The sequence below is a fragment of the Meleagris gallopavo genome, chromosome 2, assembly GCF_905368555.1.
Source record: "Meleagris gallopavo chromosome 2, MGAL_WU_HG_1.1, whole genome shotgun sequence".
In the NCBI taxonomy this organism is placed as follows: Eukaryota; Metazoa; Chordata; class Aves; order Galliformes; family Phasianidae; genus Meleagris; species Meleagris gallopavo.
This window is the reverse complement of record NC_139405.1, coordinates 109226273-109242719: the sequence shown is the minus strand read 5'-3', so window position 1 is coordinate 109242719 and position 16447 is coordinate 109226273. Positions and strand designations below refer to the sequence as shown.

The following is a 16447-nucleotide window of genomic DNA, read 5'->3' as shown; positions in this document are numbered from 1 at the left end:
TACAAGGTCTGCTTCATACTGCAGTCGCAGTGAGGAGCTCATACAACAAAACCCACTGTTCCATTCGGCACAATTCCTGCTCTTCATCATCTGCCCCACACGTATGAGCTGCAGGGAAGGGCTCAGCGTCTGACAAACAGCACGACTGCTGCATGTGAGGCATCAACACAGATCTGCCCCGAGTCTCCATTTGTGATGCATCTAAGCAATTGAAAGTTAAGAGCACTAACACTGACTCAGCTGCTCAGCAGCGTGCCTAGCACACGTTACCTAAATACCTGCACAGCACGTTCACCAAATTCAATGAAGATTTCAGTCAGCCACTCCAATTGACTTCTGGGTGTTTGCATGGTTGATATTAATGGATGTTGATGGAAGTTTGATGTTGTGGATGCCCCATCCCTGCAGGCATTCAAGGCCAGGCTGGATGTGGCTCTGGGCAGCCTGGGCTGCTGGTTGGCGACCTGCACACAGCAGGGGGTTGGGACTGGATGAGCGCTGTGGGCCTTTGCAACCCAGGCCGTTCTGGGATTCTATGCAGCTATGGAAAGAGCATATTCTCAAGAATTAGCACTTCCACATCATCAGTGACATAAGAAATAGTTACTATATTTATGACTATTCACACGAATAGAAACTTATTTCTCTTATTGTTAAAGTTGCCAAACTAACATGACGTCTTTGTCACGTAAATTCTGCCATGTGAAAGGAGGGGAAGGCTGTTACCCATCACTAACAGGAGAAGTGCAGTGGACTTTCTTTTTTAATTATACAGTTGTTTTAATCCTTTATCAAGTGAACAGAGCAATCGCTCTAATCGTCTCCCACAGCCTCACATGCCATTGCTTTATCCTTCTGGTGCACCGTGCTGAGCCCTGCAGTTAAAGATAATGGCAATCAACAAGATTATAACTTTTTTCCATGCAAAAAGTGAAAGATGCTTTTTGGACACCAGCACGGTGCTGTCACAGCAGCTGTTCTGATCACTCACTAAGGACAGATGCGATTAAATGTAGAGGATCACAATATACTGAGAAGTATAGGCATAAATACATAAATATTGAGACCTTTTGAGAGTATCAAAGTTCAAGTGATTTATTTTGAGCCATATTATAAACAAAAATCGAGTACTGTAAAAACAGATCAAGATGCATATTCAGCCACTGGAAGGACTGATGACATCAGTTTGGATAGCAGAAGCACAGACCCTGTGAGTTCAGGTTTACTTCCCACATTGCGTGCTGCAGTATTTGAGGCACCACAGGTCCGGTTCAGAGCAGATCCCAGCCTCCTTTCTGCATCTCTTCCTTTCGTGACATTAAAAAGTTCATTTTGTTGCGACTTCATGATTCAGTCCTAAATCCCTTTTTAATCCAATAGTGCAAGTGACAAAACGTCCTGCTGAACCGCTCCGATCAGATCAGCCCTTCTCACCACGGTGCACAGGTGTGCCACCCGACCCGCGGCATTAAGAAATTCCTATCTCATGACCCAGCTGACAAACAGCAGACAGGCACACAGCAGAACCCTGGGTGAGACTGCCAACATTAAAAATATACAAATATCATCTCTTCCCTTTCGCACGCAGGGGGAAAATAGTGACTCCAATTCTCATACAGCTATTCTGTCCCTCCCAAGGGACTATTTTACAGATTACTTGTGAAGATAGATCACCCTATTTATAGTATAGATCTCTTTAAAAATTAAGCTACAGATATTCAATAAAAATCTATTAAGAATTCCCTCTCCTCTTTATACAGATTCAGTAGTATTGTCAAGCAAACCAAAAAAAATAAAGGTCTGCAATTCCAGCACAGTAAGAAATAAGGCCTCTTTTATATTGGCAAGAAAATTACACCATTTTTCTCTTTTGTTTTTTATCTCTGAATAAAAGACTATATTCCTTTGTTGCACTATATTTCCTTAAGACTGTAGAACTCCAGCATCCATTATGATGAAATAAGGGAGTCAGTTCTACTCGTGTTCAGCTTTGCATTCCTGGCAAGTTAAAGACATCCAGTCCATGGGCGTATCATGTAGACATCACTGCTTTCTTCAGTTTTTCTATTTCAAGCTGGAAAACAATTTGGAAAGAAAAGTCAGCGTTAGAGCCACAACAATCTGAAGTCTACACAGCCTTCGCCAGCCTCAAAGAGCTTTAAGTAAATAAAATCATAACACAGAAGCACTGACAGCTCATAACACAGAAGCACTGACAGCTCAATATTTGTGGCTGCTGTTGTGCGACCAGGCTGCTCAGTGAGCAGGAATTTACCATCATTAGAGATCTGCCTGGACTTCTGGTACGCAGAGGCGGATCAACTCAGTCTGAATGACACAGTAACAAAGCTGAAGGGTGAAATCTCTCGGTGTATCTCTGTGCAATGATGCATTGGATCAGGCTGGCTTCCTAGAACAGCCTTCATGCAGGATAGCATGCCAGTTTTAACTTTTATTTCTTCCACTGGAGTTAGAGAAACAAGAAGCTCGCTTCCTCTTCACTCCCAGTGCTTACTCCAGGCAGCTTCAGAGATGCATTAAAGAGAACTTGCCAGAATTTCTTCTCCAGATTTGAAAGCAGCTTTAAGTCAATAAGAAGTGCTGTTTCACAGAGATAATGCCCATCTGTATCAGACTAAAATATTTTTCTATAACGAGCTCATCCTATTAAGTTAATAACATGAGACCATAATGCAGCTTGCTTTCATCAAGAGTCTGAGGTGGGTGATGCTCAGAGGGAAATTTTTCAGATGCATTCTATTCTTTTTGGCTTACTTTAGACGGGCCATCAAGAATTTAGGAAAGCTGATGTTTTCCTATTTCTCCTTTGATGATACATATTTTAAATTCATCCAAAAGTCCGTATGGTCTCTCTTGGAACACGTCCCATTGTGACACATCTCTAGCACAGTGCAGAATCTAGCAGCACTCACCTGATATTCCAACACACAAACAGTGATTATTTCCCAAAGAGAGCTGAACTAAGAGGAACTGTGAATCTCCTGCACACACCTACCTGCCCTGTGAGGCATTCCTGCAATGACACCCCAGCAAATCAATGCAGGAAAGGTTGAGAGGGTCCTTTAAGACCTTCCTCTGCAACCAAATTCCTGAACAATGTATGTATGTTCCTAAATCTTTTTTCTTCCTTTGAATTGCTCATATTACCTCCAGATTACTTCGCATCAGCTTTTCTTCTTCCAAATCCTTCTTTAGTTTTTCCAGTTCTCTCCTAATAATTTATAAATTAACAGAAATCAAAGTTAGAGGAGGGGGAAGCACAGGCCTCGTTTCAGTTTCACAAGAGGGATCCACATAAGTCTGATGCTACATCTTATAAACCACACACATTCAACTACAGACCACTCATGGCCAGCTATTCCAATTTGCTGCACCAGGAGCTTCCAACAGCTCCACCACACCAATCATCGTGCAACTATCCCTGACTTTGAGTCAGGATTTTAAGTAGACTATTTCAGAAACATTCTTACAATTACTCTATCTGGAGAGATGAATTCAAACTAACTTGGCAACTTCTCTACGTGGAAGAGAAATTCTTTAGAACAGAAAACTCATAGAATGTTTTGTTTCATAACTGGATTCAGATAAGAATGATCACTACATCTCTGAACAAATTAATTCATTAAGCTCCTGCACTCATCATGGTCTAGTCTGTTTTGGAGACTAACCAGCCCAGATGCTTCACAGCCTCTTCAGAACTCTAACAGCTGGGTTAGTTACAGCACAAATCAGCATTTAAACAGTTCCAGAACAAATGTCTGTGTTCTAAAACTAAAGACAGAAATACAGTTTGGCACTAAAGACACTCAGAAGATGTTAACATATGTAACCATTTGTAGGTTGGGAAGGGAAATACTCACCCGTGTTCTTTTCTCAGTGCATCTACTAAATTCATCAAATCATGAACCTGAGCCCTGAGCTCTTCCACAGAAGCCTGTGAGTTATCTGTTTCAACTTTAGGTTGGGTTTCTCCAGAAAAAACGTTGAGGATGACAGAACTTGGTCTCTGAGATGAAGATGGAACTGGTGGACTCAACACAGATGGCTGAAAAAATGAATCAGTAGAAAGCTAAGCAACGCAAACTTTCTAAACTACCTACTTACAGTGTACAAGTTGTACTGCTGTGGGAGCTACAGCATTCAGCTGTACAGACACAATTTACCACGTGTATTTAGAATTACAGAGTGGCTTGGTTGGGAAGAGACCTTAAAGATCATCCAGTTCTGGACTCTGTGCTGTGATGGGTTGCATCTATCTGACCTGGTGACACAAGCTAGAGAAACAGCAGCCAGCTGCTCGGCATGGCTCCGGCTCCATGGTGTCATACCTTTCTCATTTCAACTGGCTTTGGTTTGGCACTTTCTTCTTCTTCTTTCTGCACCTTCAAATTTTTTTCTGGACTGTCATTTTGACTTGCCTGGAAAATAAACAATTCAGAACATTTTCAGAATAAGGAGGAAAAAAAAAAAAAGCCCACGTTTCTAAAAAAGCCATTGATACCAGATTTGTACTGCAAGACTACTGTGGGTTTTTTTCCTCGCTCAGAACCTTCCTTCCCCACAATGCTCATTCATCTGGATTTAAATCAAACAACATTTGGGCAGGATTTGCAAACTTCTCTGCAGCGCTCAGCAGAGCAAGTCCTTGGTGCTTTGGGCAATCTGCAGGTACTTCCACCACACAAAGCCATAACAGGCAGTTAATGTGAAGTACGTGGTACCTGACATGACTGAGCTATAAACAATCATATCACTATATATATATATGAATATATATGTAAAATGATATAAGAATCAAGAACTCCACTTTGTTTTCACTCTCTGACAACCTCACGCTTTAACAATTGACAACATTTCCAACGTAACATTAAGCCAAGACTTTATGGAGCTAAAGCCTGTCTCTTTAGTGCACATCTGTGCTGCTGGGAGATCAGGCAGTACCCTATGGAACAGGAAGGGTCTGGAAAGAGCAACACAGCTGTGCTGTTCTTCTCAGGTGCACTCTCTTCCATCTGCAAGCACTTGGTATGACTGATCCCTGCAGATCTGACTTCACTTCTGGAACAAATGCACCACGATCACAGAATCCCAGAACGGCCAGGTTGCAAAGGCCCACAGCGCTCATCCAGTCCCAACCCCCTGCTGTGTGCAGGTCGCCAACCAGCAGCCCAGGCTGCCCAGAGCCACATCCAGCCTGGCCTTGGATGCCTGCAGGGATGGGGCATCCACAGCCTCCCTGTGCACAGGATACTCACAGCACTCCCGCAGTTGAAGCGCGTGGGCAGCCTGCGGCCGGGCATCTTGGGCCGCGTGGCGGTGGGATGCGACAGGTTGTCTGAGGTAGCTATTACATCATCAAAGCTTAACAGATCTAGGGAAGGATAACAGAACAGACGGCCATCAAGAGCAGAAGGTTTTGCCGCGCTCCTTTTTAACGTTATTTTTCCACGAGACAAAAAGTAAACACATAAATAATCAGACTCCTTATTGCTTCAGAGGTTCTCAGCACGTCCAACACCCGAGCTGTGTAACACAGCTACGTGACTTTGGCATATCACAGAAGTCATTCTCCCCCTTGAAAAAACCTAAGAATTGATTCATCTAGCACTTAAATTCAAGTTCTAATTGAAGTAGTGCTGCAGTAACCCAGCACCATAAAACAGAGCTGGTGTGTTTGGAGAAAAAAATGCAGTTTTTACTGTTCTCTGAGATAATAATTAAAAAAAGAAAACCAATCATTTTGAGAGATGTGCTCTGCAATCCTTGCCAACAGTCTGCTTTCTTATTGCCCTTTAAGCATGAAAGCACAAAAACTCCCATTTAGCAACCGAGTCAAAAATAAAAGCAACAGAGTAGATCCAGAGGTTCATGTGAGTGTGCCAGCAGGACACAAACCTGTCTGTAAGGTCACGTTCTGCAAACATTGCTGTACAGTGGAGTTTCTTGTGTGCAGTACTTTGCAGAAACCACATGGCCCCAAGTCAGTGATAAAACTCGGAGGTTAGAAGCTCGTTTCATACTTCATTAAGGCACACAACCTTTCACTGATCACACTCTCCACACTTCAGCTCCCAGTAACCTCTCTTACATGAAATTTTGCTTCCCCCCCAGTCTCCTTACAACCCTTACCAATAAAACTCCTTAATCTTGCAGGGAGATATGACCACGAGAAATATCTACACAAACACAGAACATCTGTAATTCACCTAGTTAACAACTGGGCTTCCTACTGAGTCTCCACCAAAGTCAGTCAATCCTTACCTGCCAACAGGTATCCATTGAGACAGGCTTTTTATTTAAGAGTTGATGTCAGACATGATTTTACAGCATGAATTCAGTAAGCTTGTTCTAGGGACTCTAAATGCTTAACTAATATGTCACACAGTGTTACTATGGGCAGCAGAAGTGCTTCCAAGTTTTGCTGGGTTTTCTGTTTTGTTTTGCAACCTCTTGTTTTCATGTGGCATCCCAATCTATCTAGCAGAAGCTACACCAGCCCTATTTTCCCACCTGTTCTCAAGCTTCAGCAAGAGGTCAAACAAGAAAAAGGCCATAAGAATACTGGGCTGGACCACTCGTGCCACTTTGGTGTTTAGCTGACATGAAATCATTGATTAATACAAAGTTCTACTTGCATTATCGAAGCTGATTTATAGCTGTAGGAATCTAAGGCTTTGAATGAGTGGCTTAACTGATTTTAACATCTACTACTGTGTCTCATTATCTTTTAACTCCTTAAAACATTCGTATCTTCCAGATATATCTGGACTTCCCACTTCATCATCCATTGCCTTCTGAAATGGAAGCATTTGTAGCAGTACAGCAACCAGCCTGTTGTGCTGCCATTTAATTCTATTGCAGAGAACATAAAGGTGGTCGTGGGTAAATATGTCACCATGTCTGCAATTTTTAGAAAAGCAGGGAAGAACAACAAAGTAGGAAGAAACAGAGGAGTAATGATGCAAGGGGCTGATGGAGCAGGGGCTGAGGGAGAACTGACTCTTAAAGTATTTCTCTTGCTTACAGCCTGTGCCAATAAAGCACTCTGCTTGTTAGAAATCAAGCAAAAAATTACCTGGGAGCACATCCTACTGATTTTACTCAAACTTCAGTAAGCTTAACGTGAAGGAGGACTTGTTTGGGTTAGGTGTTCTATGAAAAGGTAACAGGAAGAGAGGAAAAAAAAATACACACACACACACACACACTCCTCCCGTTTCTATCATTTGTAAATGATCTCCTTCTGCAGTAATAATCCATTTGGCAGGAAATTTAAGTAAGAATTTAAAATGGAATTACTGTGATGACCGCAAGAGCAGCCCTGTCTCCATGAGCAAAGTAACAAACATATGCAGAATGTTGTATTTCCAGAAGAAAAAACCACCACAGTCACTCACACAGATGCAATTTGAGGCTGCAGCAGTCTGGGATTTAAAATAGCCAAAGGGATGAAACAGAACCCAGGGGTCTCCTCCTCCTTCAGCAGCTTCCACCAGTAGAAGCTGGTGTGCTGGGCCAGCTGCCCACCTCTAAAGCCCCACCAGCACACAGTGGCCAGAGGAGCTGCAGACGGGTGAGTGTGTGGCTGTGTTCTTTCTAATTGCTTTTTATGAGTGTTCAAACAACTTTTCCAGGCATGTTGGGACATATCTTGACTCTGCTGAAACCAATAGGGATACGGGTGAAACACACCACAATTTCATAATTTACGTCCACATCAGTAGATGCAGTGATTTATCAATTAATAGAAATATTTTCATACAGCCTGTATGTAATCACTGCAGGGAATTCCAGCACAGTGCCAAAAGAGTGACACACCACATCTGGAAATAACTGCAATCCGGGAGCTGTGTTAAGCTGAGAGAGAACACCTTTCTCACAGGAAAGAGAAGTGGACCTTTAACAGTTACGTAGGGCAGACTGTCAGAAGCATCCCTTCTGCAGGCTCATCCTGGGTCCCTACTCTGTAGAACTGCCAGGAACTGGAAGAGACACAGTTAGGTGGGAGGCTGTGATACACTTTGTGAATGCTTTAACGTATTTCCATCGGCTTGATTAAAAAGCCTTCCCAAAAGGAAGCAAAGCCAAAGGGGTTCACACAGCCCATCGTGCTGGGATGCAGAACCCACAGTGCAAGTGAGACGGATCTGATACTTCAGAGGACCTCACATTAATCTACAGAGTGGAAAAATGTGACAGCACTGACTGCTATCACTCACATTGCAGTGACTGCAGCCCAGGAATCCAGGGGACAGAGGTACATTTTGTAATATTTAAATCTGCAGCTGAGCAGTAATGAGGTATTTGCTGCAGCTAAGCATCCCAACATGTAACTTCTGTCACAGCCACCTTACAAGACTCACAGTAATAAATAGCCAGCACTAGAGAATTCAGTGCCCAAATATTGCAGTTATTTGTGTGTATGGGAAGGTAAATGCCATTCAATCTACACAGCCCGAAGTGCTACAAACATTGCACACATTTCACCGCAAATCCTACACCCAGCTTACCAGCAGCTGGACTAAGGAGAGCTCATTTGTCTTTATCTTTCCTGTACAAGTTCCTAACCAAAGAGCAGACTTAACTTCTCGTTGCACGGCTAAGGAAAAGAAGCATTCAAATAAACAACAACAACAAAAAAAAGCATTTTAAATCGAAACCCAAATAACTGCAACTGAAAATTATGCTTATGAAGTTAAGAAGAGGCTACGTGCATGGCATCAAGCATTTGGATTTCCTTATAGATTGTTATCTTACCAAAATGGAGGAGGGTAGGGTAAGATCCTGACACGTAAGAAGGGAAACATGGCAAACAGGATAGGAAACAAAATCTGGAAAGAAAAGTCAAGGAGAGGAATGTCTAGAAAAAGATTCCCAACAAAAAAATTATTTTACAAAGCAGGAAAAAAGAAACATTTCTAGAAGAAACAGAACCACTTTAAACGTTCAGCAAAGTGCATTACAGCTTTGGTGGTGCTTCAGTTCCGACCCAACAGAGAAATGCTTATGCAACTCTTCAAACCAAGCTTCAGGAGAAGGAATTCCAACATGATCCATGTTTCTGAATGTTCCTGCCTGTCCTTCCTTATCTGATGGCTGGGGGCCTGATTTTTTGCCTGCAGTTTGTGGGGGTTTTTCCCCACCTCCCTGTAAATACACAGCATTCACAGCTACACCCTCAGCTCAATTAAAGGTAAATTGGAAGTGACTGAACTTTCCACACTTAAGGGTCAAACCAATTTGTTGAACCTCATAATTAAATAAATTGGTTTACAAGAAATTCATCACTTCCAAAAAAAAAAAAAAAAAAAAATAGTGCTGGTAATGTCAGTGTCTGCAAAACATCCAGAAATGTCCAAACCAGACATATAGTTTTCTCAGTATTTTAATTAGCTTAAGATTTTTAGTTCTTGTAAGATTAAACAATATGGGAGGGCCTGGTGTCCTCAGAGCATCCTATAGGAGCAGCTGCTGCACTGAGTGCGCACACAGCAGCATGCATACAGAGCACGAGGTGCTTCACATTCTGCTAGCTGAAGCTTGGACTCGTCCTTTGTTAAAAAAAATAGGAAAACCACCACCAGCAGGTGCAGATAATTCTAAACAGGGGCACTTTGACACAGCAGAGGACTCCGGAAACTCTCCTCAAATAGCAGCTTCTTGCTTTGCCAGTGCTGCAGCACCTTTGGCTTTGAACGTCTCCGGCCTGCACCCCTCTTACTGCTGTGGGTCAGTCATGGGAAAGCCCTTAACATCCCCTCCAGTAACCCAGACAATGATTAAACTGCTGTGATTTAGACATCCCAGATTGTTAGGAGCAGAGAGCCAATCAACTATCAAGCTGCAAGTTCCAGAGCATGTTCTGGCAGCCACTGGATGCTTTGTTTTTATTTTTCCCATCAATTTGGGTACCAAAATCTAAAATTTCTATTTGAACCTGTAAAAATCTGACATCAGCAAATAGGAACAAATAGGAACAAATAGTTGCGTGTTCTGTTTTGTTTTCAAATCTGTCTGAAATAAGCTTTCATATATAGCCTGGTCTGGTGGTGGGTGACCTGCACACAGCAGGGGGTTGAAACTGGATGATCATTGTGGTCCTTTTCAACCCCAGCCATTCTAGGATTCTATGATATACAAATACCCAGTCTGACAGCTGCTGCGTTGCCATTCTGGTTATGAAAGATATCAGGATTGTTACACCTGAGGAAAAGAAAATCATAACCCACAGGAGCTGCCAACTTAACCACAAAATGCAAAAGTTAATGGCACTACTGGAAATAGGCAAGTTAGATAGAAATGCAAAAGTTACCTGAAATGCAAGAGCAGAACGAACAAAATGCAAGATAAAAGTGAGAGCAAAAAAAAACCATGCTTTCCAATTGGAAGAATAAGCTGATACCTGTATTCCTCCCTTCCTATCATAGCTGTAACAGAGCTTATGCCTCCAAATACCCTATGAAACCTGTACCTTGCTTTCTAACTCTTAACATGAGCTGCCTGCACTACTCTAAAAACATACATTTCCAACAGAATGGGCATAATTGCACTCTGAGGCATTCTGAATAAATCCAAGACCTTATTCTAAGGCTGTAAAACACCACAATCGAAGCAGGAAGACCCAGAAGAACTTCTTATTGCTTTCTTACCTGATTCTCGAGAGCTCTTTACCACAAGTGAATCTACCTCTACTGATTTTGGTCTCGCTGGTAACTGTTCAGAGTCTAACTTTGGTTTTGCTACTGGCTCTATTTCAGATTTCGGTCGAAGATGAACAACTTCTCCATTAGATCTGTAAACAGAAAAGTGACAATAGCTAGACATGACATTCAATATTTACAACATGCCAAGAACAAGAATTAAATACATATATGTCAGATTTCACCACTTTTTAAATCGTTTGCTTAAAATAAAGTCTTACAGAAGACTTATCATCTACTATGATAAAAGCCAGTTCATGATCTGTTCCAGCTCTTGTAGAGTTGTCAGACACGTACAATCCTCTTGAAAATTATCAAAAACTTTTAGTGTGTTTACTACAGGGCCTATTTTTGCACTTAAACCTAACATATCATACCTTGGTGCTACAGGAAACAAGCAAGCCGAATAACACCTTCAGTAATCTCTCTTGAAATATTCAGAATCAAACACTCAGATTCCCTCACACCAAAATTCTCCTTCAAAGAAGAGAGCTGCCAAGAAGTTCTTTCCTTCTGCATACAGGACCTGCGTCCTGCACATATGGCTCTTCTTCTACCATGCATCCTTTGAACTCCTACCCAAGGAACGAAAGAAAGAAGAGGTGATCCTCCCCCTTTGCAGGTCTTGCCACCATTTATGCCATGCTATAAAAGCAAAGGACATAAATGGATTAGATGCCAACCTCAACACTTGTTCCAGATTTTTTTTATTTGGAAATCACATTGCAGCAGAAAAAGCAACACCACATTCATCTCCCTGAAGCACTGTTAAAGTTTCAGACATTTAACATCCTCAAAAATCTCTAAAATGTGATGTTGGCAATTATTAGAGGACTACAGCTTAGTACAACTGTTCTAAATGCATACATACTCCTTTTTCCATCCTTAACCAGTATGGTTAGAGACGACAAAATTTCCACTTGGGAAACATCCCAAGATGTCAAGTGACAATGTGCCTGCACTGGTAGGTAAGAACCTGGCTACAACTTGGCTGGAGGCAGAAAGGGGGGAACTGCAGCAGGGGGTGGGGATGGAGAAGTATTGATGCCAAGTTCTTGGAACTCTGTGAATTATCGTTTCAAACTCAAAGAAACTTCAGAGAACTGAAACTAAGTGAGCAATTGCTTGTTGTTACGTCCCCTATGTAACTGTCCAGTGACTCAACTGACAACACTCAAGACAAACCTCAGAACAACCTGAGAAACTCCTCTATACTAACAGCTTTCTTCCCCAAAGAGAAGATGGGCCACCCTGAGCACCTGCTGCACAGTATGGTGCTGACCTCTTCTTTTTCTTCTACTTTATTCTGAAGTGCTGAAACACTGAACTTCTGGCTCTAATCATTTTTTCCCCAACACAATAACATTTTTTGTAACATCCAGTAATTATTTGATACCACATTACTGCTATAATCACAACTTCTTCATCCTGAGGCACATTGCCATATAAAATACATTTATTAAACACAAATAAAGTTACACTGACTTGGATACGGACGATGGCAAAACAGGTTTTTCTGGACGTTTTAGTTGCAGAATCCCGGCTCTCAGTAAGCTGTTAGACTTGCTTGGAGGAATGGGTTTTTTGGGTGGTACTTGAGGAGCATGTGGCTTCAAAGGCTTCTGATCCAAAGCTCCTTTTTCATCTGACAAATTAAGTCATCAAAACATTAAAAACTGTATTGTCTAGGATTCCTTCAATACTAATGACTCACAAAGCAACTGCTGTCAGAAACACTCCCAGGTTCAGGTAGTAGTGAAAAGACAGATATGCAAGTGCCTGAAGTGACACCTTATCATAGAATGATAGAATAGCCCAGGTAGGAAAAGACCTTAAAGATCATGGAGTCCAACCACAGCCCAGCCATCCTACCCCAACTCTAACAGCCCTCCGCTACATCACGGCCCTGAGCACCACATCCAAACGCTTTTAAACACAGCCAGGGATGGTGACTCAACCACCTCCCTGGCAGCCCATTGCAGTGCTCAACAGCCCTTTCTGTAAAGAAGTGTTTCCTGATGTCCAACCTAAACCTCCCCTGGCACAACTTGAGGCCATTTCCCCTCCTCCTGTTACCAGTGAGACACACAAAACTCGTGAGAGTCAATGGAAATATGAAGACTATTCCAGTGACACGATCCCTACAGACAGGCTGTGGGATATCCTTCTGCTCTCCACGCAAAGCTCAGTCAGGCATGCACCTGGCACTGGCAGTTTGAAAAACTCCCAGTAGGTTACAGTGAAAGATTACAGTACTTTACAGGTGAGCCTGTAAACCAGTAAATGAGTGACACCCAAAAGAAAGCCCTGAGGCAGCAGGGCACTGCACGACTTTGCCACTAGGTGGCACCGAGTGCCCTGCGTACAACGCGCTGTTCATGGGGTAACTCCTGCCCCCCGTGCTTCCCGCAGGGTCCAAATCCTTAATGCTCAGTGGCAGCTGGTATTGCTGATGATCACCCGCCTCTATTTCACCTACAGTTTAGCCAAGGAAAAATTTAACAATTATGCATATGTATAAGAACACTTGAGTTCATGAATAGGGCAGAGAAATGCCATCATCAAATTGTATTCCTGACTTCTCATTCATGGAACCATAGAATCCCAGAACGGCCTGGGTTGCAAAGGCCCACAGCGCTCATCCAGTCCCAACCCCCTGCTGTGTGCAGGTCGCCAACCAGCAGCCCAGGCTGCCCAGAGCCACATCCAGCCTGGAACTGAATTTAACGAACGCTACACATGGTTAAATTCAGTTATCATCTCAACTGAGGGAAGTTTAGTTTCTCTGGTTCTGTTTGTAATGTGTAAAACCTTCACATAGTTGTGTTCAACTTTAATGGAGGATTAAGGAAAAAATACATCACATCAAAAATGCTCCAGAATGTGACAGCTGCTGAGAAACAAAGTGTGGTACAGAACAGCCCTTTTCTGTTTCTGAAGAAATGCTGCAGGAAAACTGTGTTCTGTGGAATCATAGAATTACAGAATGGCCTGGCTTGGAAGGGACCTCAGGGATGACGAAGCTCCAACCCCCCTGTGCCATGCAGGGCCACCAACCTCCACATCTCACAGCAGCCCAGGCTGCCCAGGGCCCCATCCAACCTGGCCTTGAACACCTCCAGGGATGGACGGGGATCCACAGCCTCTCTGGGCAGCTGTTCCAGCACCTCACCACTCTCACAGCAAACAACTTCCCCCTGTGGAAGGTCGGGATGACTAATCAATGGTACGTATAATGAAGCAGGTAGGACTGACATTTATAGAGCAGAACTGCCTAATTTCTGGACTCATGAGCGACCTCGACCTTTTTCATTAACATCCCTCACATAACTGTGGGCAGTTCTTATGGTCACGTTATGGATGGGAGCCATTGAAGGGGAAGATGATGGATGACAACGTTCTTTGCCCAAGGAGGCTGTGGATGCCCCATCCCTGCAGGCATTCAAGGCCAGGCTGGATGTGGCTCTGGGCAGCCTGGGCTGCTGGTTGGCGACCTGCACACAGCAGGGGGTTGGGACTGGGTGAGCACTGTGGGCCTTTGCAACCCAGGCCAGTCTGGGATTCTGTGATCTTTCAGGGAGCTATGCAACTGCATTTAATAGAAGTAAGGCTCTTCCTCTGATCACTCAAAAGGCAATTCCATAGCATCACAAACATGGCTACACCATGAGATAGCATTAAGATCAAATTAGATTGTATTGTTAGCTGGAATCTGCATGATTCCAAACAACACCCGTTGCACAGCACAGCTAAACTGAACACGTTTAACATCTACCAAAGAAACTGCTCTCACCTTTTTCTTCAGACTTCAAAGGGAACTTCTTCTCTCCAGTTGGTAATTCAGGCTTGGGAGCTGCATATAAAACCAAAGCAAAGGCGTTTCTCAAAGAGCTCTAATTATCTTAGTCACTAACTAAAAATATGATATACATGAATTTGTGTTTATATTCTTTTTCCTTTGCAAGGAGGGTAATACCATTTATAACACTCATTTAGTCTTACTCAACTGAAGGCTCCTATTACAGTGTTTCCCAAGTAGGCTCCATCATAATTTGGAAAGATAGACAGCAGCAATACATAGCAGCAATAAAATATGTAAGGCATAAAGTAAGCTCAAAGTGTGACTAGGGGCAGCTTCAGCACTGAGAAATACAAAGCTACTTCTGAATCTTCTTCTGAAGTCATGTACTGTTTTTGCATTTTACTACTTGCACTACTACTTTCACACAGGCACCTATCAGCATGCACATCATACATACCTGGACTTTTAACTGGAGGTGGAGGCTTCTTTGGCTTCTGTAAAAGAAGTAAATAAACAAAACAGATATTCTCTATCAATGACAGACACTTTGCTTTTCGTTTTGCATAATGTAACATCTAGCTTATTTATGAGCTCATTTCAAAGCACTTCAAAAAGGGAGCAATCAATTTGCAGACAGGAAACAAAGAGAGAACTTGAGTAATTCATCTTGTATCTCCCAGCCAACAAGTTACCAGAACAAAACACAAGGTCTCTTCAAGTCTTAGAGCTGCACTTCAGCTGTAGAATAGATTTAAATATTAAGATGCCGCAGTTCGTACCCAGTATTACCTAATTTTACAGGACAGCCACTCTTTACTTTCCTTCAACTGAAAAATCATAGAACCATAGAATTACCAAGGTTGGAGAAGACCTCCAAGATCATCCAAGTGCAACTGTCCACCTACCATCAATATTTCCCACCAAACCACGTACCAAAGTACAACACCTAAGCATTCTGTGAACAGCTCTGGGGATGGTGACTGCACCACCTCCCTGGGCAGCCCATTCCAGCCCCTTACCACTCTCTCAGAGAAGTAGTATTTCCTAACCTGACCTGCTGAGTCAAATCCAGCCATGTGCTGTCAAAGTCTCAAACAGCACTCAATTGCAGTGTTCTGAAGCCCTTTTCAGCTGACATACAGACGTGGACATTTAGATGGCCTCACATGGGGCCAAATTCACCCTATCCTGCATGGATGCACACGAGTCTTTCAGCTCTTTGCAAGCATGCTTACAAGACTACAGATGAAAGAGAACAGACTGCTCACCTCCCTTCAGAACTGTCAGAGTTTAATTCAGCCATTGGTTACACCTATCAGCACAGCACCAGCACCATACCTTTCTCTATATGAGATCTATATGAGCATCTTTCTACTAAAGATTTAAAAGAAGTTAAACCTTTAGATCTTTCTTCTTTGATAATCTTCTTAAGTTAAAAACTGACACATTTGCATTAGTATTTTCAAGAGCAGAATGTGCTGTGGAGTCTTATAACCCTTGTTGATACGTTTTTGTTTTACTAAATGAAAGACACAGGAACTTACAGGGAAGTCTTTATCAAATTCTTGTATTTGAACAGCAAAATTATCAGGGAAGATTCCTTCTTTACCATTGAGTTCTCCTCTCCACCAGCCTGGCTCTCCAGTATCCTAAAACAAACAGCAGATTATTTCAATTAATATTTCCTTTTTTTTTTTTTCCCCAGAACAGACAGAGTGAAAGCTCTGTTCCTGGAACTCTTTCAAAATACTGCATTCAGAAGAATGCTATGGCTACCTCAGCCAGGGGAAACAGCTCCAGATCTGACTAGATTTGGCCACTTGGTTTTCTACAAAGCACAAAATGGTGCTGTAACTTCATTCAAGGGAAGACAAGACCAGCAAGTGGAAGAAGAGAACAAAACCAGCTACGATCCAACGCACAG

The 16447-nt window shown here is 42.6% G+C and overlaps 1 protein-coding gene across 3 annotated transcripts in view; it reads right to left on the bottom strand.

Annotated features, from left to right (window-relative positions):
- Positions 1–1068: 1068 nt before the first annotated feature.
- CD2AP (CD2 associated protein) overlaps positions 1069–16447 on the bottom strand; it is a 65755-nt gene continuing 50376 nt past the window's right edge. For 2 of the 3 annotated variants that reach the window (XM_085218409.1, XM_085218411.1), the window contains 10 exons: positions 16068–16172; positions 14981–15017; positions 14515–14574; positions 12207–12366; positions 10671–10813; positions 5277–5392; positions 4350–4439; positions 3882–4066; positions 3169–3232; positions 1069–2074 (listed from right to left, as the gene is read on the bottom strand). In XM_085218409.1, the coding sequence (XP_085074535.1) occupies positions 2033–2074; positions 3169–3232; positions 3882–4066; positions 4350–4439; positions 5277–5392; positions 10671–10813; positions 12207–12366; positions 14515–14574; positions 14981–15017; positions 16068–16172 (1002 nt within the window). In that variant the 3' untranslated portion in view covers positions 1069–2032. The remainder of the gene's footprint in view (positions 2075–3168; positions 3233–3881; positions 4067–4349; positions 4440–5276; positions 5393–10670; positions 10814–12206; positions 12367–14514; positions 14575–14980; positions 15018–16067; positions 16173–16447) is intronic. The other variant, XM_085218410.1, reaches the window with a different exon arrangement.